Raw genomic sequence first — 27,953 nt, forward strand, 5'->3', positions numbered from 1 at the left:
TATTATTATTATTATTATTATAGATGAAACCTCGATTAACTCTTGATCGTGGATTTGTGTTCATCGGCTTTTGAACAACGAGGCCCAGATTAATTTCTGAAGCACACGCTTTATTGTGGAAAAGATAAAACAGCCAGTGATAGTCAAAGCATGCAATAATTGCCTGTAAATAAATACAATATAACCAGTTTTCTAGATCTTATTATACAGTCAGATTAGATGAAAATAGTTAAGACCTAGAAATCTGACTTTCTTTCTTTGTTTTAATTTTTTTTAATAATAATATAATCTTTATTAACATATACCAAGCAGCTGAAATTGTTATTTACAAGTTAAAAGTTGAGAAAAGAACCATCAAAACCTTTTTTTAATTTTTAATTTTCTCGTCGAAAAAATTGGACGTCGGATATCCAATCAGACAACTGTTCTTGTCTCATAACCGTCGTCAGTTAGTTAGAAATAACAGCTCAGATCCCATAAGAAAAGTCTCTTATCGTAATTAGGTTCGAAGCACCTTGGAAATTGAAAATGGAGATGGCCTCTTATTCTACGAAACCGCACCCTACATGAACTGGTAGCCATATGCATGAGCTAATGCATGGTTGGATTTCGTTGAATAATTGTTAATTACTTAGTAAAAATATTTGCTGAGATATGGGATATGAAAAAAATATTAATGGCTCTCGGATCATGTGGTACATGAATTGTAGTTACCTTGCCATAAGCAATGGAAAAAAACAGTGAGTGCCATGACTTTCGGCGCGCCCATGATGTAACAAATAATACGGTATGATCTGCAATAATTCAGTCAGAAAAGTCTTTCTCAATTTAAAGTGCCGTTAAGTTCATCAGCAGACATGTCATGCTGTATATCACCAGTATTAAGTCCTTGAAGGAGGACATTGCTGCTATGGGATGCCAAGAACAAATATTTAATTCAGGGCGGAGCGCAAGGCTCAAAAATAGTTCTGTAAGCATTGAGCTTATCACTGCGACTTCAAGTGCTTTACTGACAGATTGTAATTACTTTTGCAGAAGAAAAATAAAATTTAAAAAAAAAATTGCCGAGAATAAAAAGTTACTTGTAAGAATAATAATACAATGGTAGCACTATTTCTCGGTATTTGACTGGTTTCTACATATTCATTCCTTCGAACGTTTCTCTTCTTTTCGATACCCTAAGAAGGTCCTTAGAAAAAAATAGCACCTTAGTGAAGTGGTCTTTCAGTTTTGTAAGTCGACGAATCTAGTTTTTGCACTAAAAAAATTAGAGTAAAAACAGATTTAGTTTAATTTCAAAACAGGAATTATAATTATAAAATCAACCTTTAAATGATCCCTTTACCTCTTATAACTAACACCAAATGGGGCTTGAAATGACTCCAATTCTCAAATACTTCACTAATGAAGCACCATTGTTTCTAAATATAATAAGGACACTACTCCAGTAACTCTCTAAATAAGGGTATCTCAACATCCTTCGTGGAGCTGTTTTGTTTGCATGTTTTTTGTAAAGCATTTTAAACTTTGCTAGCTATTTTGAGCTGTATAAAACTTTTAACTATAGTGTCAGAAACGCCTTTCAATCAGAGAAATAAATGCCTTGGTTGATTTTTAATTCCAGGTTAGCGTTAACCGGCTTTCGAGCAAATAGTCCTTGATCACAAACAAGAGACTGCTTACAGAGGCTTACAGTGGGCTTACCCGTGTACATGTTTGATACATTAGTAAAGCCTCCTTGTAACAAGACCACTGTAGAACGGTAGTAGCTAAAATGAATACTACAAAAGAAGGTTAGACACGTTATATTGTTTACATAATGACATCTGCAAATGGTTAGACTATCTAGTCTTCTCGCATAAGGACGATAAACCATAGGTCCCGTCTCACAACACTTGTTCCTAATAATCTGTGGGACGTTAAAGAACATGCACACTGTTGCTATGGTGTAGTGGTTTATCTCTATATCTTTTTTCATCTGTCTTTTACATCCATGCGTGTTTTAGGTGGGTGGGTGAGATCAAAATATGCACTGATAGCGGCTGCCAGTGGCGCCTTTACATTCTGCCGTCCTATTTTACCTCAAAGAAGAAGTGTGAACCGCCATTAGACTATTTTGATATGTATGGTATATAGTAGACATTACAATTACCATAATTCAAGATCCTCATAGTGCTGACGTAGACGAGAACAGAGGGCCCTTTCTTAAGCAGAGCAACAGGAGGAACAGGGCTGCGGGCTTTAGCACTGATCTACACTATTTAGGCATTAGCACTGATTTAAAAGCGGTTAGTTTTCATTTGTTGCCATGGTTAAGTCTCTAAAACAAGTTCAAATTAAATTGTCACAGTTTGTCAGCTTACCCTGGGTACGAATAGGAGATGTAAGCAAATGACCCAGGCTCGAGACGGTACACTACTTTGATTTTAACGTTTTCCGTTGTGTAAACATCAACAAGGTATCCAGCCTTGTTTTGGAGTATCCATTCAGAACTTGTGGGAACGGCATTTTAAGTTAGGACAGGGAAGAAAAAAGATTACTGTCATGTGCTCGTGTTTTCCAAAAAACCTTGAATTTGGTCCTTTTACGTTGTTATTTCACCTTAGTAGCTGCTTTACTCTCCATCGATAGTGATCTACGGTTAAGTATGAACTTTGGGTCGGTCAATACGGAAATTTATGGTTAACGTAGACGCCCAGTCAAGTTTGACTCGCGTGGGAGAAACAGTCGTCTATATCCAAACCAACGGTTTCTTTTTTCTTCCAAAAAAGGGGGGGGGGGGGGGGGGCTTTTATTTCATCCCCCGCAGTTAGCTCCAAATCAGGGGATGAATTGAGTACAATTCCCAAATGCCTTATACGCCGATAACTTGAAACAAGGTGGGGATTCATACGGTGTGGCTAAATTTAGGAATCGGCTTTGTTGAACTCTCAGGTGGCTGTCTATTAGTGGAAGTCCAGTCAAACCAAAATATTGTTCTCAAAGAACTCTAAGGGATTTCCTTGTTTAATGCGCAGTACATCTACTTCTAAAAAGACGATTTTCAGGTATGTAAAATTAAATTGCGTTAAATTTCTCGGGGCGAAGCCACCAAATCAAGGATTGCCCCTCACGTTTAGCAGTAGTAGTAATAATTATGTAGGAATTGGTAATTTAAATTCACACATTTGGTTTATGTATTTTGTAATAGAGTTCTGTTGAGTTTGAAAAGAGAATGGTAAGATGGACTTTACCCTTGGCCAACAGGGAAATCATTATAGAGTTGACCTGAGAGGGAAGACGTTTCTATCTAAAGAAAATTTTTACATTTCTCTGTTCATGAAAACTATGGAGCTAAAACAGTGACTTAGGTGCTTAAGGTATCTTTTAGATAGGTATGGTAACCCATCGGACCATTCCTTGTAACTACGTATTGGGGGTATTAAGGAAAAGTTACTTGTTTGTGAATTTGTACCTTCTAGGGGTGAAAATGAATTTCATCCATTCCACAAAACCAGATTCTGGTACCTCGCTCTAAGGGTTGCCTTTCAAAATCTCTGACTTGTACCCCAGGTCAATTTCTATGGAAGTTTAAAACTCTCACACAAGCAAATTGATTTTTCATAGATCTCCGCACCCATTTCTACTAAAGTTTGAGTGGCGATTTTAAAGCTAGGAGAATGCACCTTTTCAGGAACAAACGGAGAGTGTGATCCTTCAAGTTTAGTTTTATGTCGCAAGACTAGCGTGTGAGACAAGATGAATTACGTACAGTCGAATCTCGATTCTTCGAAAGTCCTGATTCTTCGAACCAAAAGTTGTTTTCCTTGGATTTGCTTCAGTCAGCGTTTTACCTCCTACTTTTTGAACTCCCGATCTTTCGAATCAAATTTAATTTTTCCAGGAGGTTTTCAAAAAATCTAGATTCCATTGTATTTGAAGCTGTAGAATGTAGTAATGTGTTGAAATTTACAAAATGAAGTATATTCATCTTCATTTTTGTGACCTCACCAGTCGTCCAGTTTGCTTTTTTGAGTCACTTTCAATGCGGAATACGTAATTTCTGAGCAGAATTTGTTCAGCTGATTAATAGCTTTCCATATGAAACGTGCCTAACAGATGGAGTGGGGATAGCTTAATCGAAAATGAAACAAAATAAACTTTTTTAATCTTTATTTTGTTATTATTGTGTTGCTGTTAGAGTAAATTTTGGTTGTGACTTAATTTACAGTAACCTTGGCAGTGTTCCTGTTATTCCTGTCATGTAAGCTTATTTTAGGAGTTTTCCCGTTTTTCGGAGGAATATAATTACCAGGGGTGCTGTACGGACAGGTTTGCTACTCCTTGGCCAAGACTTTCTTGAAGGTTAATGTTAGGAACGGATACTTGACCATTTTGTCATTCGTATCGCAGTTATTTCCAGTAGCCCTAGTTGTACTGTTACAATTGCTTTTCAACTGCGTTCTGACGGTGGCTTAAATGCCTTGTTGTAGCTTTTTAACACTCGAAATACTGTCCAGTTTTCTTACAAAGAATAATCCTTTGATTGAAAAAAAGAGACAAAAATGCATTTAATAAACAAGCCGGAACATAACAGAAGGTATTTTATTGTATAAGTTAATTGTTTGGTATAATTTTCTTGTGCTATATTATATGGTTTTGTATATTTTTTTTCCTTTTCCTGCTTTTGAAAGTCTTGATATATTTATCTTTTTGCTCCTATTCGATTCGATTAGCCTCGCTACTTTCGGGTGGGAACCGTACTGAACTTCAACTTTCTGCTAATATTATTATAAATGATGAATGGTAAATGAAATGACATTGCGTTAAGGTTAGTTTGACTGATTTCTAATTTCATTTTTCCATCGCCTCTCGGTCAGTGGGAAATTTCTGGTCCATGCACTTAAAATTCAAAATATCTTTTTGAGCCTCAGAATAGGGGCAGCTTCGATGAGTGATATACAGTGCTACTTTGAAAGCCAATTTTCCTCTCCTAAATAAGGCTAAATAAGGGCCTAAATAGCCTGATCTCAAGGGGAAAATGCACCGGTGAGCTAAAATGCGTCCCAGAGTGAGCTGAAATGATCTTTGATAGCTCCATTTTGCCTCACATTGTGACGAAAATAGCCGACCTTGGGGAGGTTCAACCCCCTTTAGGCCAACAGGGCGAAATTGGCACTTTGGGTCTGAAACAGACCTTTTAAATATACAGTGTATGTATTTTAGTTCAATTATCCTTTTACAGGGTGTAAAAAAAAGTTACCTTCGTTTTATTTTTCTCTCGTTACGTTTTTTCGCTTTTGGCTGTCCCACCACAGCTGCCAGGTCCAGCCAGGGGGTTTTGGGTATATGGCATCTTAAGTGTTTTTTGGGCATTCTGTATTTTTTCGGATAAATATGGGTATAAAGTATTTTTTTTTCTGAATTTCTACGTATTTGGTGTTACCAATATATAAAGGTATATTGGTATCACAGGGTAACGAAATAGGGTATATTGGTATCCCACTACCCCTACTACTCATTCCCATTCCATCTGTCAATTTTCGTCAGTGCATTAAATGTTTAAATACTGTTTTGTTGATGATACATATATTCTCTTTGTTGGTTTGTCCTTTTAGATCAACCATGAAGTTAATACCCTATTTTGCTACACTACTGCTTGGAGTGATTCATTTTGGCCACAGAGGAGGTAAGTACAGAATAAAATTCACGTCACGTTGATTATTCGTGTATGTATGTATGTATGTATGTATGTATGTATGTATGTATGTATGTATGTATGTATGTATGTATGTATGTATGTATGTATGTATGTATGTATGTATGTATGTATGTATGTCCTTAACACCGCCTGCCTAGATTAGCTCGCTATTTGCAGGCGGTATTCATTGTAAGTAACTGTTTGAAAAACTTAATAAACTTGAAACTTGAAACTTGAACTTGAAACAAGCTTGTCTGTTTTTGACGAGATATCAGAGACCGTAAGTAAATTCAACGGTAACGCTAATTAGCTAACACGTCACTTGCAAATATAACTTCACCTCGTTATTATTCGAATCGTTCATCTTGTGCAATGATGTCCGAACTATCCAGGAACTGAATTGGTAGAAATGGCCTTTAGGTTAAGAAAGACCCCACCAGTTATTGCGTTAAAACTCATCGTGTTTCAGTTAAATAAACATTATGGCATAGTATGGTATCGTGAATTTAACATAGTGTGGTCCCATTCTCCACAAAACTTTGAATTTGGTCATGTCACGTTGTTCTTTTACCAGGTACGACAAAGAGACATACTGAAACGTATAACGTACGTGCAGTTCCATTTTTTTGCTCATAAGACCTTAAGTCTATGGACCTCCACGTTGCCGTTGCCACGTAAGGTGCTTTTTTAAGGTCTTTTGAAGCGTCGCCACGAACTTCTGTACGCGAAGTCAATCAATTAATAACGAAATATAGTCATCCTTTATATATACACGATTACTGTGTATCTTTATTATGTTTGTGGGGTCGTGTAGTTAGTTAACACAAACCAAAATTATGTAGAGGTTAAAGTAACTATATGACTTCAAAAAAGTTAAAGGTGCAATCTACATACATATGCATCTGTTAGAATACAATGTGCATACACCAACGGATGGAGGAGTGTTTGTTCCCAATAAAATATCTGGTTCAATGACGCCTTTCACACAGACGGCAATAAAAGATTATGAATTTTTCGTTCTAGGATGAGCGGGTAAAATACGTGCTGCTGCCGCAAGAACTAAGCTGTATACCAGTTAGGTGCATTGAGCGGTTTTTAAAAGGTAGTTTATTCTCAAAGGGTATGAGCGAAGTACGGCGAATGTGTTGGGGAGACTACGTTCTGAACCTAACTTAGTTTTTGTAACACCTTGCACTATCGTTTGGGTATTGGGGCTAATCTGAAAGAAGAATATGTTTACTCAGAGAGGGTTGTTTTGACGGGTATTGCTTCAACTGGCAATTTCCGAGCGGAAGGGCGGTTGCGAAAACGATAAAACTATTTACGAGAAAAATGCATTCTTCTTATTCCGTGAATCCATTCGCATTGCGAGAGCATTTCAGTAATATAAAGCAGAATTAGAATAATGGTACCTAACTGCTGATACTATTTGGCATCGTAAAGCCACTCTAGGATCCAAACCATGATTTCTTAAATAGTAACCACCAAAACGACCAAAAAAGAGATGCATTGATGATATTAAAGAATGTGGCTCCAATATTTCCAAGAACAGCAAAGCACCTAATCTTAAATATGATTTGAAATTAAGTACCTCATTTTTTTCTTGCCAATTATTTACTGCATGTCACTTTCATTCCAAAATTTAGTTGATTTGAAAACACATTCTGGTAACTTTTGACCATTCAGATTGCTCAGTCAAATCGTTTTTGTTAGAGCGTGCTGATAGAGCAAATCGACCGTTCATACTTGTACGTTGATCTCATATGGGGTCTGCTACTATCGTTTTTATCTCCCAACAAGGGAATGACAATCCTACTCCGTTTCTCCACTCATCTAGGCAGTAGAAAAATACGACGCAAGAGGGTACTGACAAATTCATTGAAATGCTTCACTTATTAAGGCGCGCTAATCTTACCACCTTATATAATAACCGTCTGCAAGAGATAGCAATATTATGTTCTGTATCACTGTACTGTTTTCTGTACTCCACGATCCTTCAATGTCAATGTTATGACTTCTTTGTAGCTGCCAGTCTATCATACTTTTTGTTGGCCGGTGTATGGTAATAACACTGGTACTGATTTTGTCAATGATCAAGTGAGAGCGAAGTTTTCAGATAAATTTGGTAGTAAAGCTCTCTTCTTGATAGGAGTATTTTTTTTCAGTCAGGGACACTCCCAACAGGAGTCGAACCTATGACTTCCCGATAACTAGTTCGGATGTTCTACCCGACTAATCTGTAGCTACAGCGAGCGATGCTTAGCCAGCGCCTAACAAAAAGTAATATTATGCAGTCATGTTTATAAGAGAGTTAAACGAAGACAATGAAAAAAAAACGTATTTAGAGAAACCAAAAGATCGAGTTGAACCTGCACTAAGACACCTAGAGTCCATTTTACACGAAGCGCGTCATTACGAAACTTTTGAAACAACTTATGTCGTCAATTGAACCTAACTAAGTAGAGCCTTTTTTTCCCCTTTCTTTTTCCCTCTTAGTATAACTCTTAGCATGAACAAGAAGACTAGTGGTACTACTTGAAATATTGGTCGAAATAAAATAGCGCTTCGAAGGAGCCATGCAGGTGCATGTTATCAGGGTACGATGAAAGTAGAGCTCTTGAAACGTGCAGGTCTACAGACAGGCAAAAGTGTGCCTCCCCCTCTTTACTAAAAAAAACTGTAGAGGCAGAAGTCTAAAGTTATTACCGGAGTCTGTAAGTCGACCAGGTAATCGACACCAGGAGACTTTAACTTCACTTTTAAGTTACTACTCATTACGTTAAACCAAATAAAGACCATACCATTGTTATTTAACTTTTAACCAAAATTTCAGGTGCGTCACTGATGTGGACTGCCCCGGCTCCGGGATGGAACCAGACTGTAGAAGGATATGAAGCTAACATTAAAACTGCTGTTATTCAAGTACTGAATGGAAGTACCAATGCTCTTATTAAATGGAATTACAATCTGCTGGGTAACCAAGGCATATTGTCTGCCTCCTTCACGATTGATACGAAGCATATTGGAGTTGCATCCAAAGGGAAATCTAATATAGAAAAATACTTGAGAAATCGTTTCAGTATCGAAAGCACCGGTGAAGTTTCTTCCTTGACGATCTTTCTTGTTACTGAAAGAGAGAACGCTACCTTCCAGTGTAGACTTCTTTTAGCAGATCTAACTTCATGGGCATACAACATACGGATAGAAGTAACAGGTACAACTACAGTAATTGCAATTTGATTATTGTACATAATGTAGAAGTCTGTTCTTGTTCTCTACGTTGTTTCTTGAAGTCAAATGCAAAGGTAACACTGATTTTTAAATAGTCAAACCCTATCTTGCCGACAGGGAGGAGCTGATTCCGCTCCCTTCCATAAGACACCCAACTATAAAAGGTATAACAAAGAGACACCGAGGATTGGTACAAAGTAATCACTAAGTGTCCTTTGAGGTCTACAAAGGGAAGTGATGGCATCATATGATGTGGGAATGCGCACCCACGATAGTCTGCATAGAATTAAAACATTTCCTTCAAAAGGGACATCCTACAAGGGTAAATCGTTATTGTTGTTGTTGTTTTTTTTCTTTTATATGATAATAAGCATTCTTTGCAGAAGATCGAGAGGTTCATAATAATTCAATGAGGTAGCTAGATTTTATTTCACTTGTTGCTTTAATTTTGTAGTTTCACCGAAGATCACTGACATCTCTGCTGACAATACTGTAAATCTGGGTGATATGGTTCCACTTAAATGTACAGCAACGGGTTATCCATTACCGCGCATCACTTGGACAAGGATGTCTGATGACAACGTTGTCACCTCACCTTTGACTATCGCTGGCAAACAGGACGGAGGAATCTACCGATGTATTGCTGAAAACGGAGCCGGACGGCCGGCTAGGAGGGAGGTCTCCATTACTATTATGAGTAAGTCCGTTTTTCCAAAATTTGGTATTTTTGGACTCCTAATCATCAACAAATTGGCTTGAAATTTCAGCTTCAGGATACGAAACGTGTTATTCCCCAAGAAATAAATTTAACCTTAAATTGTCTGTCTTCTTAGTTGCGGGGGATGACTTTGTGATAGGCCAATTAGGCTCGAAGTCCAACTTAACCTTTGGGGAAGTTAGCTAACCTACAATAAGTGTTGCCTGTGCATAAATCCCGCACTCAGAACGTTATAAATGGCTCAAATTTATGGTTCCTTCAAAAACCCTGCATGCGGCAAGAAAGCCCTGAACAGTTTGCAATTTTTACCCATTTTTCACTGAGATAAATAAGCAACAAACATTCTAAAAGAAGCTGTAAAATACATAACAATGGAAAAAGCTAAAGGTATTTCTTTCCAGATTGAGGCTAAATAATATCTGAAAAAGGCGTTGTCACCCCCAATTTTCTTAGTGAATTTCAATAACCCTTGCTAAGAGCTGCTTTTTCCGCACAGTCAGTAACTGCGCAAACTTAGCTTGTTTGGTGAGCTCTGTTCTTAAGAAACTCGACTTTTCTGACCACACCGAAATGAGCAGAAAGTATGCCCAGTAGCAAATTGAGGCACTGTCACTCGTTTTCCCATTATGCTAGTTTTTTCGGAGTCTCCTGAGAGTCGACTGAGCCTCTGAGCACGGGATCTTGTCCTTAAGTTCTGAATCTTTGAACTTTTTAGGTCCGCCAAAAATTATAAAAAACCAAACGTCTACGTGGAACGTGATCACTGGAGATACTCTGACTATTGAATGTCATGCAAATGGAAGGCCTGGTCCACGATATGAATGGACGAATGGATACGGTACAGTCATTAGCACTCAAAAAACTCTCCGTTTTGATGAGGTGAATGGTAGTCATGGAGGGATTTATACGTGTAATGCAACAAACAGACTGGGTTTTGATAGTTTCACTATCACAGTTCAAGTGAAAAGTACATGTAAGTATCCACTATCTATCTCCTTAAACGTCTCACTCCTTTAGAGTGTCATTCACCAGTGGATAAAATACGTAAATGATACTATAATTTGAAGTCATGACAATTGCCTTCACACAGCAACCTCTACAAAACCAACTGCTGCACCATCTACCACATCAGTGCCACCGGGAAATAAGGGGAGAACAACTTCGTCAGGTTGGTTTTACTTTTCTCTAGGCATGGGTTAGGTACTCATTCAAATGGAATCTAATTAACTCTTATAAACAAAGTGATATTAAACTTTTGGAATAGAGCGTAAATTTCAACTGAGGCAAAAGTGGAAATAGCAATTTAGTATTAAAGAAATAATTTGAATGTGATGATCGCATTTTTGCGTCTAAATTTCCCGCGCGCCACCATTTTGGTTTTATGACATCATACGGTTTCCGCTATTGTGAGATAGCAACGGTACTGAATTGATAGCTACTGTAATACTAAACTCGGTTGTTATCAAGATAAGGATTGGACGCCATAGTTTGAACGAAGATAAACTATCAGACTCAAAAGCATAAATTACAGTTCATGGAAATGAAGCGTCCATTTTATATTTTCAACAGTCAAGTAACAAACCTACTTTTTCATCCTTCTGATGAAGAGCTCATAATATTGCAAACAGAAGTTTTTGTCTAAAGAAAAATAGAAGCAATAAATACAAAGGCAACCACAGGACATTACTATTTAGCAGCTCTTAAACAAAGGTCGTGTGATGCATAAGCCCTCCATTTACAGACTCGTAAGTTGCACATATCGCACTTCACTATTCCAACAAAGAACGGAAAGGCCTGAACATTGGGATCACCGAGTAAAACGAAAATTTCACCATTCTATGTGTTACTTGCTACATAAAACAAATTATGCATATTTTTTAAAATAATTTTAGACAATACCAAAGTGCATATTTTGATTGGCGTTGCACTGGGAGGATTTCTGGTTATCGCTGTTGCTTCTGCATTTGCGGTGTGGTGCTGGCGGAAGGACAACAAGGGTGAGTAGTGACAGCTTATAACTTTTCACTTCTTAATCCTGTATAGGATTTAAGATTTCTTGCCTGTGCCATCATTTTTATGCCAAACTAAGTACGTTTCATTTACTTGATTACTGCCAGGCTTAACAGACTCATCATTGCCAGCCTCTAGCTAGGCTCTTTATATTACTGACCTCATAGTAAGCAGCCCATGCGTCACATATTGTCATATAGTAAACAAAGAGCCTCTTTACGAGCGTTTTCCGTTTGACAGAACTGGCCGAGCAGACAGGTCAATTTGTAAGCCACATTTAACAATTTTATCATAGTAATTCGACGATCTTCAAAATAAAGCCGGCGGACCATCACCATCCCTTCAAAATGGCGCATTCAATTTACAGACCGGCCGGTCGCCAGTTCTAGGAAAAGGAAAGGACACTACGACTCTCCCTTTAACCCAACTTAAAGGGCATTTGACACTCTTCTGCGCATGTGCGGCGATTTGATTTCTGATCCGACGGAACAGTTTTCAAAGTAGGCATCTGCGAGGAAAATCTTTTTTCCATCCACCTTGTGAGGCTTCTAGAAGTGAAAATAACGATATCGAGGAACTGTTTGGTCATTGGTGAGGGATTGAAATCGCATATTTTGTATTTTTATGTGAATATCGCCGAGAAAATCGATGTCCTCGAGAGGAGGTATTCGAACCGGCTCTGGACGAAAGCTCTTGTCGCCTTGTAACCGCCTTGTTTCAAAAGAAAAGAAGAAAAAAACGATGAGAAGATGGGAGGACGAGCATCGGAAATTTTATGTTGCTGCCGATGTACGCGCCAGTTGGAAGAAATTAAAGTGTATGAGCTTGTATTCCACGAAACTCTTGGTTATGCAAATTTTCAATAAACGGAGGATGAACAAAATATTCCATCGACGAACTAAGCTCGGAAATTTCACATTTGGCCGCCTTCGCAGCGAAACAAAGACAAAATGTTTTCCCTCACCTATACCTCTTCATCGTCTACACTGTCTACAATATTACTTGCCATTATAAAACATAAATATCTTACAAATACAAAAGGTTAAAGGTCAAACAAAGAGGTTTTAGAACGCACCTGAAAACTTTAGACTACCTGCGGTTGGCGCTGCCGCGCAGGGGTGATTATTACGATTTCTTATTGGTTAAAAAAAATTGTCAATCAAGATCGCACATGCGCGTTATCGTGACAAAGGCCCTTTAACATTAGTCAGTAGGTTTGACTCGGCTTCATTCGATAATCGCAAGTCTTCCTTGATTATTTTAGTACAATTATATTGTGAAAATGTGAGAAAGAAAGAAAGGAAAAGAAAACGAACAAACCAAACCATTAGCGAAAAGACGACATCAACGATAAAACTTCAAAATTCGTATTCTACAATATTGTGTTTGTCATTTGTTAACTTTTTCTTTTTACCTTTTCCCCTTAACTGCTGAATGGATTTGCCTCTTCCCACATTAATTCGTAACTCCGAAGAGGAAAAACGAGAACAGTAAGTAGCATTGTTTAATATTTATGTTGTTGTACGTGTGCACGGGGAGTTCAAAAATTCTGCTACACCGCCAGGGATGAAAGTTCACGCAATTTTATTCGGTCTGCGAGATGTTTGCAACTTGCCAGAACTGAACGGCGTCTAATTTTGCATTTCATGCCCACAAAGGTGTGAATTAAAGGAGGAGCTTAAACGTTTTGAGTGCAACTTCTTGCTTAACAAGCAAATATTTTCATTTCAGTCGAAATGACCAAGATCGGAAAGGAGGTGGAGATTGTCATCTATATGTTGACATGAAAGGCTTTCAAAACACTTGCCCACGAGTTGACAGGTCGAAGAAACCTAAGAAGGTATGCCATTGAAAGACACTGTAAAAGTCAAATAATCGATGTTACTTTATAGTTGAATAAGCATCACAAGACGAAAGTACCATTGAATAATAAACTTCGTTTGAATGGTCGCATTTTAGGATTCTATCTGCAGAAAATACAATTTACAGCAAATTTAATGTTAATGCTATTTTTTTACGCCGATTTCACATAAGCGCAAGATGAGGGAGTCTTTGTGGCTCGTACTGTGTGAATTAACAGAACCTAAGGATCGTGATATCAAAACCTTTCAAGAGTCAACGAGATGTATATTTTCTTTTCTATTACCTTACAAGTCAAAAACTTTGTCTAGTGTGTGAAAACATTTCGTGTATATCGTTGTGAAAAATCTGTTGAGCCATCCGTCCAGAATATCACTTACAAATGATAAAACTGATGTTTGTAAAAGGTTACCAGCTTTTCACGAACTACCCCCCAAAAAAAGTCGGGTTAGGACAAGCATCACATCTGATTACAGTATAAGTGACTCAGCCCGCCACGAGTCTCTCTTATTAGTTGGAACCTTCAACGCGTGAGCAAAAATTCACCAGCTTTTCACTCCCACTGAATAGTCACTCGAGCACAAACTTTCATTTACCGTACGCGTGCTTGTGGCATGTTTGGTTCTACATTTTGTAACTCTGTCTTCTATTATTTTAACAGAAACCCAAGCCTGGTGAGGTGAATTATGCTGACTTGGCAAATTTCCAGAGGTCTCACTTGTCATTAATACCCTCCCCTTCTCACGCACCTCCTCCAATTAAAAAGCCCCCTCCTTACGCCAAGACAGAGTATGCTGTCATTACGCATGTTATCAGGGGAGTTGCCGCTGACTCAAAGATTCCAGCTACAAACACAGCTGGAAGCATTGCTGGAAACATAGATCCTACAATGTAGTTTGACGGCGACAAGTTCAACCTCGTTCGCAGGGTGTCCCCTCTCTCGCTCCCTGGGACGTGAAGAGGAGAGACCCTGGGAACGAGGTTTGCGACAAGTTTGAATAAATTTTCTTCTAACTTTTGTAAGACGAAAGACTAAAGAAATATATAGTTGACTTCTGAGAAGCCAAAATAATCAGAATGATTCATCCATGAAAGAATAGATTGGGTAAACAAGGGTTAGCTCATGGGTAACCTGGTCTCACAAAAAAATGATTCTGTTTGAACCACAGCTATTTGGTTAGTTGCAAACCGTAGAAATCGTTGTAAAAGCGCATTAGTCCAGCTCCTGATTATCATTCGTCGCCCACAAAAAACACTTATACTGATGTCAATCAATAACGGCTGCTACAGTAAGCATCCGCTTGCTCTGATCGGCGCCCTAATCGATAGCCATTAAGTAAATAAAACCCTTCTGGTTATTAAAGCGGAAGATAATGCTCGAGGCTGAAAGATTGTGTTAGGAAATGAAACCTTTTAGGTCGATAAATGAATCTTCCAGAGCAACTGTGAATTCTTTTAGTAGTGTTTCTGTCAAGGAACTATTGACTGATAGTTGCCCTACGCAAATTTGATGTTTTTAAAAACAAATATTAGCCCAAGAAGCGAGGCTTTGAGGGCTTATTCGCTAGTTTTAAGTACATCAGATTTCCAAGGGGTAACTATTCGGACCAATGGTCCCGAAATGGAAACACTCTCTCACTTGTTCACCACTAAATTGTCCTCTTACACCGGTCATTGAAACTGGTATTTTGAATTTTCGATACAGTTTTTAGGGAAAAAAGGTTGGAATAAAAATGACGAATGAATACAGCAAAGGGTGAAAAAATTATAGTGAAAGCAAACTGTTTGTTTACGAACTGGAAGATTTATAACTGAAAGTTTTTTGGGGGTAGACGAGTACTTAAAAGGATGGACACTCGCATCACGGGGTAAATTTAGTTGTGAAATTTTGACAACCGACATTGCAGCAAGCCGGAAGGCATTTCATTGATTTATCTATTTTATAACCCTCAGGACCCAGTTGTTTAAAGCCCGATTAAGGTAATCGTAGATTAACGGGAACTTTGATTTCAAAATCGTTTTAAAAGAGCGAGATGGGGGGCAGCGTGGTCGAGTGGTTAGAGTGCCGGAATTGAAATCCGGTGGTCCCGGGTTCAAGTCCCGCTCTGACCGCTAGCTGGAGTTGTTTCTCGGTAGCCCCGAGTTTAACTCCTCGGACGCGCTTGTAAATAGCCAGTTGGTCTGCCTCCTGCCAGTTGGGATTTTTAACCATGTTATTTTCAATATATGTTGTTTCTTTACGAGGTTTAATGCTCGGCCCCACTAGCACTTGTGCTATAAACACTGCCGAGGGTAAATAAAGGTTATTATTATTATTATTATTATTATTATTATTATTATTATTATTATTATTATTATTATTATTATTATTATTATTATTATTATTATTATTATTATTATTATTATTATAGATGAAACCTCGATTAACTCTTGATCGTGGATTTGTGTTCATCGGCTTTTGAACAACGAGGCCCAGATTGATTTCTGAGACACACGCATTATTGTGGAAAAGATAAAACAGCCAGTGATAGTCAAAGCATGCAATAATTGCCTGTAAATAAATCCAAGATAACCAGTTTTCTAGATCTTATTATACAGTCAGCTTAGATGAAAATAGTTAAGACCTAGAAATCTGACTTTCTTTCTTTGTTTTAATTTTTTTTAATAATAATATAATCTTTATTAACATATACCAAGCAGCTGAAATTGTTATTTACAAGTTAAAAGTTGAGAAAAGAACCATCAAAACCTTTTTTTAATTTTTAATTTTCTCGTCGAAAAAATTGGACGTCGGATATCCAATCAGACAACTGTTCTTGTCTCATAACCGTCGTCAGTTAGTTAGAAATAACAGCTCAGATCCCATAAGAAAAGTCTCTTATCGTAATTAGGTTCGAAGCACCTTGGAAATTGAAAATGGAGATGGCCTCTTATTCTACGAAACCGCACCCTACATGAACTGGTAGCCATATGCATGAGCTAATGCATGACTGGATTTCGTTGAATAATTGTTAATTACTTAGTAAAAATATTTGCTGAGATATGGGATATGAGAAAAATATTAATGGCTCTCGGATCATGTGGTACATGAATTGTAGTTACCTTGCCATAAGCAATGGAAAAAAACAGTGAGTGCCATGACTTTCGGCGCGCCCATGATGTAACAAATAATACGGTATGATCTGCAATAATTCAGTCAGAAAAGTCTTTCTCAATTTAAAGTGCCGCGTTAAGTTCATCAGCAGACATGTCATGCTGTATATCACCAGTATCAAGTCCTTGAAGGAGGACATTGCTGCTATGGGATGCCAAGAACAAATATTTAATTCAGGGCGGAGCGCAAGGCTCAAAAATAGTTCTGTAAGCATTGAGCTTATCACTGCGACTTCAAGTGCTTTACTGACAGATTGTAATTACTTTTGCAGAAGAAAAATAAAATTTTACTTGTTACTTGTAAGAATAATAATACAATGGTAGCACTATTTCCTGGTATTTGACTGGTTTCTACATATTCATTCCATCGAACTTTTCTCTTCTTTTCGATATCCTAAGAAGGTCCTTAGAAAAAAATAGCATCTTAGTGAAGTGGTCTTTCAGTTTTGTAAGTCGACGAATCTAGTTTTTGCACTAAAAAAATTAGAGTAAAAACAGATTTAGTTTAATTTCAAAACAGGAATTATAATTATAAAATCAACCTTTAAATGATCCCTTTACCTCTTATAACTAACGCCAAATGGGGCTTGAAATGACTCCAATTCTCAAATACTTGACTAATGAAGCACCATTGTTTCTAAATATAATAAGGACACTACTCCAGTAACTCTCTAAATAAGGGTATCTCAACGTCCTTCGTGGAGCTGTTTTGTTTGAATGTTTTTTGTAAAGCATTTTAAACTTTGCTTGCTATTTTGAGCTGTATAAAACTTTTAACTATAGTGTCAGAAACGCCTTTCAACCAGAGAAATAAATGCCTTGGTTGATTTTTAATTCCAGGTTAGCGTTAACCGGCTTTCGAGCAAATGGTCCTTGATCACAAACAAGAGACTGCTTACAGAGGCTTACAGTGGGCTTACCCGTGTACATGTTTGATACATTAATAAAGCCTCCTTGTAACAAGACCACTGTAGAACGGTTGTAGCTAAAATGAATACTACAGAAGAAGGTTAGACACGTTATATTGTTTACATAATGACATCTGCAAATGGTTAGACTATCTAGTCTTCTCGCATAAGGACGATAAACCATAGGTCCCGTCTCACAACACTTGTTCGTAATAATCTGTGGGATGTTAAAGAACATGCACACTGTTGCTATGGCGTAGTGGTATATCTCTATATCTGTTTTCATCTGTCTTTTACATCCATGCTTGTTTTGGATGGGTTGGTGAGATCAAAATATTCACTGATAGCGGCTGCCAGTGGCGCCTTTACATTCTGCCGTCCTATTTTACCTCAAAGAAGAAGTGTGAACCGCCATTAGACTATTTTGATATGTATGGTATATAGTAGACATTACAATTACCATAATTCAAGATCCTCATAGTGCTGACGTAGACGAGAACAGAGGGCCCTTTCTTAAGCAGAGCAACAGGAGGAACAGGGCTGCGGGCGCTAGCACTGATCTACAATATTTAGGCATTAGCACTGATTTAAAAGCGGTTAGTTTTCATTTGTTGCCATGGTTAAGTCTCTGAAACAAGTTCAAATTAAATTGTCACAGTTTGTCAGCTTACCCTGGGTACGAATAGGAGATGTAAGCAAATGACCCAGGCTCGAGACGGTACACTACTTTGATTTTAACGTTTTCCGTTGTGTAAACATCAACAAGGTATCCAGCCTTGTTTTGGAGTATCCATTCAGAACTTGTGGGAACGGCATTTTAAGTTAAGACAGGGAAGAAAAAAGATTACTGTCATGTGCTCGTGTTTTCCAAAACACCTTGAATTTGGTCCTTTTACGTTGTTATTTCACCTTAGTAGCTGCTTTACTCTCCATCGATAGTGATCTACGGTTAAGTATGAACTTTGGGTCGGTCAATACGGAAATTTATGGTTAACGTAGACGCCCAGTCAAGTTTGACTCGCGTGGGAGAAACAGTCGTCTATATCCAAACCAACGGTTTCTTTTTTCTTCCATAAAAGCCGATCCTTATACATCAAAACAAAATAAACAATTTAATTCTGCATCATAGAGATAGGTTGATTAAACAAAGATTAAGATTTAGTTCAACTCTCTAAGTGGAATAACAATTTTTAGCTTAAAATAACCCTTCGTGGGGGGGGGGGGGGGGGGGGCTTTTATTTCATCCCCCGCAGTTAGCTCCAAATCAGGGGATGAGTTGAGTACAATTCCCAAATGCCTTATACGCCGATAACTTGAAACAGGTTGGGGACTCATACGGTGTGGCTAAATTTAGGAATCGGCTTTGTTGAACTCTCAGGTGGCTGTCTATTAGTGGAAGTCCAGTCAAACCAAAATACTGTTCTCAAAGAACTCTAAGGGATTTCCTTGTTTAATGCGCAGTACATCTACTTCTAAAAAGACGATTTTCAGGTATGTAAAATTAAATTGCGTTAAATTACTCGGGCCGAAGCCACCAAATCAAGGATTGCCCCTCACGTTTAGCAGTAGTAGTAATAATTATGTAGGAATTGGTAATTTAAATTCACACATTTGGTTTATGTATTTTGTAATAGAGTTCTGTTGAGTTTGAAAAGACAATGGTAAGATGGACTTTACCCTTGGCCAACAGGGAAATCATTATAGAGTTGACCTGAGAGGGAAGACGTTTCTATCTAAGGAAAATTTTTACATTTCTCTGTTCATGAAAACTATGGAGCTAAAACACTGACTTAGGTGCTTAAGGTATCTTTTAGATAGGTATGGTAACCCATCGGACCATTCCTTGTAACTACTTATTGGGGGTATTAAGGAAAAGTTACTTGTTTGTGAATTTGTACCTTCTAGGGGTGAAAATGAATTTCATCCATTCCACAAAACCAGATTCTGGTACCTCGCTCTAAGGGTTGCCTTTCAAAATCTCTGACTTGTACCCCAAGTCAATTTCTAAGGAAGTTTAAAACTCTCACACAAGCAAATTGATTTTTCATAGATCTCCGTACCCATTTCTACTAAAGTTTGAGTGGCGATTTTAAAGCTAGGAGAATGCACCTTTTCAGGAACAAACGGAGAGTATGATCCTTCAAGTTTAGTTTTATGTCGCAAGACTAGCGTGTGAGACAAGATGAATTACGTACAGTCGAATCTCGATTCTTCGAAAGTCCTGATTCTTCGAACCAAAAGTTGTTTTCCTTGGATTTGCTTCAGTCAGCGTTTTACCTCCTACTTTTTGAACTCCCGATCTTTCGAATCAAATTTAATTTCTCCAGGAGGTTTTCAAAAAATCTAGATTCCATTGTATTTGAAGCTGTAGAATGTAGTAATGTGTTGAAATTAACAAAATGAAGTATATTCATCTTCATTTTTGTGACCTCACCAGTCGTCCAGTTTGCTTTTTTGAGTCACTTTCAATGCGGTATACGTAATTTCTGAGCAGAATTTGTTCAGCTGATTAATAGCTTTCCATATGAAACGGGCGGAAGGGCGGTTGCGAAAACGATAAAACTATTTACGAGAAAAATACAGTCTATAATTATTCCGTGAAATCAATTAATATTGTCGGAGCAGTTCAGCAGTACACTCATTTTTTTTTTAAAAAGAACGTTTTCAATAAGAACGTCGAGGCTAAGATTGACCATTATTTTGAATAAAAGCCTGAGACTGTGCTCATAGCCATTTTGTCCAATCCTGGTAGTCTAAATGTTTTTGTCCAGTAAACCGAGCTCAGGCAAGCCAGCGCACATGACAGCCATTCTACGTGTAAGAATGGAAGGGGAAAGGCATAAATAAGGCAATTGGTACAGGGACAATGCGATTGAAATCCACCTAGCTAGCTTTTAGATAGAATCGCTAACTTTATAACAATACTGAATCGGTTCTAGAATGGATGGGAGCAACTAAGGTGCACAAGAGATCAGCCATTCTTTTCCACTTACAGCAACCTTAGTAACATTTCATTATTTATATGGTCACATCTTTCTAAGTAACTGGCCATGTCGTTTTCTAAACTTATTCCACTCTAAACTGCCATTTTTATTCCTTATTCCTGTGTTTCTCAGTTCAGATAAAAAAAAAAAAGTAGTCACGCTTTTAATGACTGCTGAAAAATATGGCTGTTGCATTGATGCTATTTAGAAAACAATTTACACCTACCCTGTTCCATTTAAAAAAAAAAGCGCCTAAAATCCCAGGCTAAAGCCACCAGATTCTCTCTGATATATTTGCCAGATTCTCCTCGTGACACAGACAATTTGCTAATAAAAATCAGAGGACTGTTAAGTGAGATTACTTGACAGCTAACAAATAAACATTTTCTTACAGATGCCATATTTATGTGGACTGGCCCTCCTCCCCTCAAAAGGTTCCTAATACAGATAACATTCAAACCGCTGTCATGAGAGTACTTATTGGAAGTAAAAATGTTCATTTGAGATGGAATTACAATTTGTTGGATGGACAAAGGATCCGGTATACCATGTTTATCATTTATTATGGCATCAAACAGCCAAACGTTATCGGCGATGTAGCTGTGAGTGGAAACGTCCAAATGTACGACCATAATAACTACAGAGACCGGTTCAGCATCAACAGCACCAATGAATTTGCCACTTTGACAATAAAAACTGTGACAGAAAGAGAAAATACTACTTTTCAGTGCGAGATATTCAGTGAAGGAAAGAAATGGGCCTACAACATACGGCTCGAGGTTACAGGTATAAACAGGTTTAGTTGGCTGCTTTTAATTAACTAGTACTAATGTACTTTCATTGTAGTATTTTACACACAAAAGAAGTAATACAACAGGCGAACATAGCATGTCAGTACGTGCACTAATATATAAAGGAAAGATGTAATAGTGTAATTTGGTTATTTTTGTGTGTTGTTGTATATATCTCGCAGCGGAAAATGAAGCTTTGTGGTAGATTAAAAAAGCACTTAGTATAATGCCTTCTGTTGTAAAATGTGATCGCGCCTCATTTTTGCTACCTAATAGGGTTTAACCTTTTACACGTTACGCTAATTAGGATTATTTCGCTTTAATATGCAACCCAATTTCCCTTTCCAAAAACCAATTTCGATATATTAAAATTCTAGCTTGGCTCAAGGCTTATGGGAATACAACAAAGAATTAATTATTCATCTTTGAACAATGTAGCCAAGCTATGATTTTAATTTATCGAAATTGGCCTAATCTGCTAAATTTGAAATCTGGCGTGAGCATATGCAACTTAAAGGCCAATAGCACATGAGGTATTTTGACATATTAGCATTTATAAGTGAATGGAAACGATTGATGAAAACGGTAAATCTTGGCCAGTTTTAATTTCCTCAAAGTAACCTCTTCAGTGTAACAGAGCCCTCAACTTCGTCATTTCGATTGCATCGTTAAGTTAGAGATTTTTATTATTTGATAAAACTTGTTCTCATTTCTGTTATAATTGTGACTTTGCAGCTCCACCAAAAATCACTTCCATCTCTGACGGCAGGACAGTGAAGAAGGGTGATGCATTGTCACTTAAATGTACAGCTGATGGTTATCCAGCACCGAACATCACCTGGACAAGACTTTCTGATAACAGTGTTGTCACTATGCCTTTGACCATCTCTAGTAAACAGGATGAAGGATGCTACAGATGTACTGCTGACAATGGTTTTGGTAGTCCTGCTAGAAGAGATGTTTTCATTACTCTTCCAAGTAAGTTCATGTTTTTTCTGTGTTCTTTTTTTATATATTATATATAGAGCGATTTTAAATTAGTCAGTTTGCTTTGATTTCAAATTTGCATGATTTAGGAGAAACTATCATTCGTTTCCCTATTACAATAGTTTTCCCAAAGTCTTCCTAGTGTTGACTTAGCCTCTGTTCGTAGGGATGTTGTTTTTAAGTTATGAATCTTTGAACTTTTCAGGTCCTCCAGAAATTATAAAATCACAGACGTCTACATGGAACGTAATCGCTGGAGATACTCTCACTGTTGAATGTCATGAATGAATGGTATGAATGGACGAATGCAGACGGTACAGTCATTAGCACTCAAAAAACTCTCCGTTTAGATGAGGTGAATGGTAATCATGGGGGAATTTATACGTGTACTGCAACAAACAGACTGGGTTCTTCCAGTTTCAATATCACCGTTCAAGTGAAACGTACAAGTAAGTAACCACCATCTATCTCCTTATTAATGTCACTCCTTTAGAGTGTCATTTACCAGTGGATAAGAACGTAAATTATGCCTTAATTTGCCTTCACACAGCAACCTCCACAAAACCAACTGCTGCACCATCTATCACATCTGTGCCACCGGGAAATAAGAAAAGAAGAACTTCGTCAGGTTGGTTTTACAGTTCACTGAACATGACGTTGACATTAAAATGGAATCTAATTCACTCTTGTGACAAATTTATATTAAATATTTGAAAGAGTGTAAACGTCAAAGCTTAGTTTCAAGAGTGGAACTAACAATTTAGTATTCTACAAAATAATTGAGTATGATGATCGCATTTTCGCGTCTAAATTTCCCGCGCTCCACCATTTTGGTTTTTATGGCACCATACGATTTCCTCCATTTTGACATAAATGGTAAAAAAAGGACGGTACTGAATTGAGATATATTATAAATCCAAACTCAGTTGTTATTAAGATAAGGATCGGAGGCCATAGTTTGAAACAAAGTTAAACTATCAGACTCAAAAGAATAAATTACAGTTCATGGAAGTGAAGCGTCCATTTTATATTTTCAACAGCCAAGTAACAAACCTACTTTTTCATCCTTCTGATTAAAAGCTCATAACGTTGCAAAAAGTGGTTTTAGTCTAAAGAAAAATAGAAGCAATACACAATAAGTCAACCAGAGGACATTACTATTTAGCAGCTCTTAAACAAAGGGCGTGTGATGCATAAGCCCTCCATTTACAGACCCATTAGTTGCACATATCGCACTTCACTATTCTAACAAAGAACGGAAAGGCCTGTACATTGGGATCACCAAGTAAAACGAAAATTTCACCATTCTATGTGTTACTTGCTACATAAAACAAATTATGCATATTTTTTAAAATACATTTTAGACAATACCAAAGTGCATATTTTGATTGGCGTTGCACTGGGAGGATTTCTGGTTATCGCTGTTGCTTCTGCATTTGCGGTGTTGTGCTGGCGAAAGGACAACAAGGGTGAGTAGTGACAGCTTATAACTTTTCACTTCTGAGTCCTGTATAGGATTTAACATTTCTTGCCCGTGCCATCATTTTTATGCCAAACTAAGTACGTTTTATTTACTTCATTACTGCCAGGCTTAACAGACTCATCATTGCCAGCCTCTAGCTAAGCTCTTTATATTACTGATCTCATAGTAAGCAGCCCATGTGTCACATATTGCATATAGTAAACAAAGAGCCTCTTTACGAGCGCTTTCCGTTTGACAGAACTGGCCGAGCAGACAGGTCAATTTGTAAGCCACATTAAACAATTTTATCATAGTAATTCGACAATCTTCAAAATAAAGCCGGCGGACCATCTTAGGAGGGACTATTTTACAGCACCATCCCTTCAAAATGGCGCATTCAATTTACAGACTGGCCGGTCGCCAGTTCTGGCAAAACGAAAGGACACTACGACTCTCCCTTTAACCCAACTTAACATTGGTCGGTAGGTTTGACTCTGATTCATTCGACAATCGCAAGTCTTCCTTGGTTATTTTAGTACAATTATATTGTGAAAATGTGAAAAAAGAAAGAAAGGAAAAGAAAACGAACAAACCAAACCATTAGCCAAAAGACGACATCAACGATAAAAGTTCAAAATTCGTATTCTACAATATTGTCTTTGTCATTTGTTAACTTTTTCTTTTTACCTTTTCCCTTTAACTGCTGAACGGATTTGCCTCTTCCCACATTAATTCGTAACTCCTAAGAGGAAAAACGAGAGCAGTAAGTAGCACTGTTTAATATTTATGTTGTTGTACGTGTGCAAGGGGAGTTCAAAAATTCTGCTACACGACCAGGGATGAAAGTTCAGGGAATTTTATTCGGTCTGCGAGATGCTTGCAACTTGCCAGAACTGAACGGCGTCTAAATTTGCATTTCACGCCCACAAAGGAGTTAATTAAAGGAGGAGCTTGAACTTTTAGAGAGCAACTTCTTGCTTAGCAAGCAAATATTTTCGTTTCAGTCGAAATGACCAAGATCGGAAAGGAGGTGGAGATTGTCATCTATATGTTGACATGGAAGGCTTTCAAAACACCTGCCCACGAGTTGACAGGTCGAAGAAACCTAAGAAGGTATGCCATTGAAAGACACTGTAAATGTCAAATAATCGATTTTTTCCTATAGTTTAATAAGCACCACGAGACGAAAGTACCATTAAATAATAACCTTCGTTTAAATGGTCGCATTTTAGGATTCTATCTACCGAAAATACAATTTACGGCAAATTTTATGGTGCGACTGAAAAAACACACGGCTCCAGTAGTTTTCACTACGCCGATTTCACATACGCGCGAGATTAAGGAGTCTTTGTGGCTCGTACTGTGTGAATTAACAAAACCTAAGGATCTTGATATCAATACCTTTCAAGAGTCAACGAGATGTATATTTTCTTTTCTATTACCTTACAAGTCAAAAACTTTGTCTAGTGTGTGAAAACATTTCGTGTATATAGTTGTGAAAAATCTGTTGAGCCATCCGGCTAGGATATCACTTACAAATGATAAAACTGATGTTTGTAAAAGGTTACCAGCTTGTCACGAACTCCCCCCCAAAAAAGTCGGGTTAGGACAAGGATCACATGTCATTACGGTATACGTGACTCAGCTCGCCACGAGTCTCTCTTATTTGTTAGAGCATTCAACGCGTGAGCAAAAATTCACCAGCTTTTCACTCCCATTGAATAGTCACTCAGGCACAAACTTTCATTTACCGTACGCGTGCTTGTGGCATGTTTGGTTCTACATCCCTAACTCTGTCTTCTATTGTTTTAACAGAAACCCAAGCCTGGTGAGGTGAATTATGCTGACTTGGCAAATTTCCAGAGGTCTCACTTGTCACTACTACCCTCCCCTTCTCATGCACCTCCTCCAATTAAAAAGCCCCCTCCTTACGCCAAGACCGAGTATGCTGTCATTACGCATGTTATTAGGGGAGTTAGCGCTTCCTCGGAGATTCCAGCTACAAACACAGTTGGAAGCATTGCTGGAAACATAGATCCTACAATGTAGTTTGACGGCGACAAGTTCAAGCTAGTTCCCAGAGTCTCCCCTCTCTCGCTCCCTGGGAAGTGAAGAGGAGAGACCCTGGGAACGAGGTTGCCACAAGTTTGGATTAATTTTCTTTTGACTTTTGTAAGACGAAAGCCTAAAGAAATACATAGTTGACTTCTGAGAAGCCAAAATAATCAGAATGATTCATCCATGGAAGGATAGATTGGGTAAACAAGGGTTAGCTCATGGGTAACCTGGCGTAGGTCTCACAAAAAATGATTCTCTTTGAACCACAGCAATTTGGTTAGTTGGAAACCGTAGAAATCGCTGTAAAAGCTCATTAGTCTAGCTCCTGATTATCATTCGTCGCCCACAAATAGCACTTATACTGAGTCGATCAAAAACGGCTGCTACAGTAAACATCCGCTTGCTCTGATCGGCGCCCTAATCGATAGCCATTAAGCAAATAAAACCCTTCTGGTTATTAAAGCGGAAGATAATGCTCGAGGCTGAAAGATTGTGTTAAGAAATGAACCTTTTAGGTCGATAAATGAATCTTCCAGAGCAACTGTGTAGTCTTTCAGCAGTGTTTCTGTCAAGGATCCATTGACTGATAGTTGCCCTACGCAAATATTAGCCCACGAAGCGAGGCTTTGAGGGCTTATTCCGGCGCTAGTTTTAAGAACATCAGATATCCTAGAGGCAACTATTCGGACCAATGGTCCCGAAATAGAAACACACTCACTTGTTCACCACTAAATTGTCTTCTGACAACGGACATTAAAACTGGTATTTTGAATTTCAATACAGTTTTTAAGGAAAATGGTTGGAATGAAAATGACCAATGAACACAGTAAACAATGAAAACATTTTAGTAAAAGCAACCTGTTTGTTCACAAACTGGAAGATTTATAACTGAAAGTTTTTTTTTTCGTAAAAGAGTACTGAAAAGGATGGACACTCGCATCACGGGGTAAATTTAGTAGTGAATTTTTGACAACCGACATTCTAGCAAGCCGGAAAGGCATTTCATTTATTTATCTATTTTATAACCCTCAGGATCCAGTTTGTTTAAAGCCCGATTAAGCTAATCCTGGATTAACGGGAACTTTGATTTGAAAATCGTTTGTAAAGAGCGAGATGAAAACTCCATTAACTCTTAATCGTGGATTAGTGTTAATCGGCTTTTGAACAACGAGGCCCAGATTAATTTCTGAAGCACACACGTTATTGTGGAAAAGATAAAATAGCCAGTGATAGTCAAAGCATGCAGTAATTGCCTGTAAAAAAATCCAAGATAACAAGCTTTCTAGATCTTATTATACCGTCAGATTAGATAAAATAGTTAAGACCTAGAAATCTGACTTTCTTTCTTTGTTTAGTCTCGTCGAAAATATCGGACGTCGGATATCCAATCAGAGAACTGTTCTTGTCTCATAACAGTGGTCAGTTGGATAGAAATAACAGCTCAGATCCCATAAGAAAAGTCTCTTATCGTTATGAGGTTTAAAACACCTTTGAAATTAATTAAGTTGTTGTTGTTGTTGTTGTTGTTGTTGAAATTGAAAATGGAGATGGCCTTTTATTCCACGAAACCGCACCCTATATAAACTGGTAGCCATACGCATGAGCTAATGCATGACTGGATTTCGTTGAATAACTGTTAATTACTTGGTAAAAATATTTGCTGAGATATGGGATACGAGAACAATATTAATGGCCCTTGTATCATGCACTGTACATGAATTGTAGTTACCTTGCCATAAGCAACATAATGGGGAAAACAGTGAGTGCCATGACTTTCGGCGCGCCCATGATGTAACAAATAATACAGTCTGATCTGCAATATTTCAGTCAGAAAAGTCTCTCTCAATTTAAAGTGCCGTTAAGTTCATCAGCAGACATGCCATGCTGTATATCACCAGGATAAAGTCTTTGAAGGAGGACATTGCTGCTATAGGATGCCATGAACAAATATTTAATTCAGGGCGGAGCGCGGGGCTCAAAAATAGTGCTGTAAGCATTGAGCTTATCACTGCGACTTCAAGTGCTGTACTGACAGATTGTAATTACTTTTGCAGAGAACTTAACAAGAACAAAAAGTCAGTTGTAAGAATAATAATATAATGGTAGCACCA

At 37.8% G+C, this 27,953-nt stretch overlaps 2 protein-coding genes and 1 long non-coding RNA gene across 3 annotated transcripts; all 3 read left to right on the top strand.

Moving 5' to 3' along the window:
- Window positions 1-5,598: 5,598 nt before the first annotated feature.
- On the top strand, window positions 5,599-22,625 carry LOC146454092 (lachesin-like). The gene is made up of 4 exons (XM_085095886.1): window positions 5,599-5,668; window positions 20,939-21,330; window positions 22,071-22,313; window positions 22,528-22,625. Exons 2-4 carry the CDS (start codon window positions 21,012-21,014, stop codon window positions 22,608-22,610), a joined length of 645 nt encoding a protein of 214 aa, XP_084952012.1. The 5' UTR covers window positions 5,599-5,668; window positions 20,939-21,011; the 3' UTR covers window positions 22,611-22,625.
- Window positions 8,525-27,953, top strand: LOC146454093 (uncharacterized). The gene is made up of 9 exons (XM_085095896.1): window positions 8,525-8,894; window positions 9,366-9,608; window positions 10,294-10,602; window positions 10,720-10,797; window positions 11,522-11,626; window positions 13,114-13,129; window positions 13,371-13,479; window positions 14,161-15,479; window positions 26,903-27,953. The coding sequence occupies exons 1-8, from the start codon at window positions 8,525-8,527 to the stop codon at window positions 14,392-14,394; spliced, it is 1,464 nt and encodes a 487-aa protein (XP_084952022.1). The 3' UTR covers window positions 14,395-15,479; window positions 26,903-27,953.
- On the top strand, window positions 24,776-27,897 carry LOC146454094 (uncharacterized). Its single transcript, XR_014859332.1, has 3 exons — window positions 24,776-24,897; window positions 25,600-26,078; window positions 26,112-27,897. It is a non-coding gene; the product is annotated as an uncharacterized LOC146454094 (long non-coding RNA).

Source organism: Pavona decussata, unplaced genomic scaffold (assembly GCF_977016875.1).
Source record: "Pavona decussata unplaced genomic scaffold, jaPavDecu1.1 SCAFFOLD_315, whole genome shotgun sequence".
In the NCBI taxonomy this organism is placed as follows: Eukaryota; Metazoa; Cnidaria; class Anthozoa; order Scleractinia; family Agariciidae; genus Pavona; species Pavona decussata.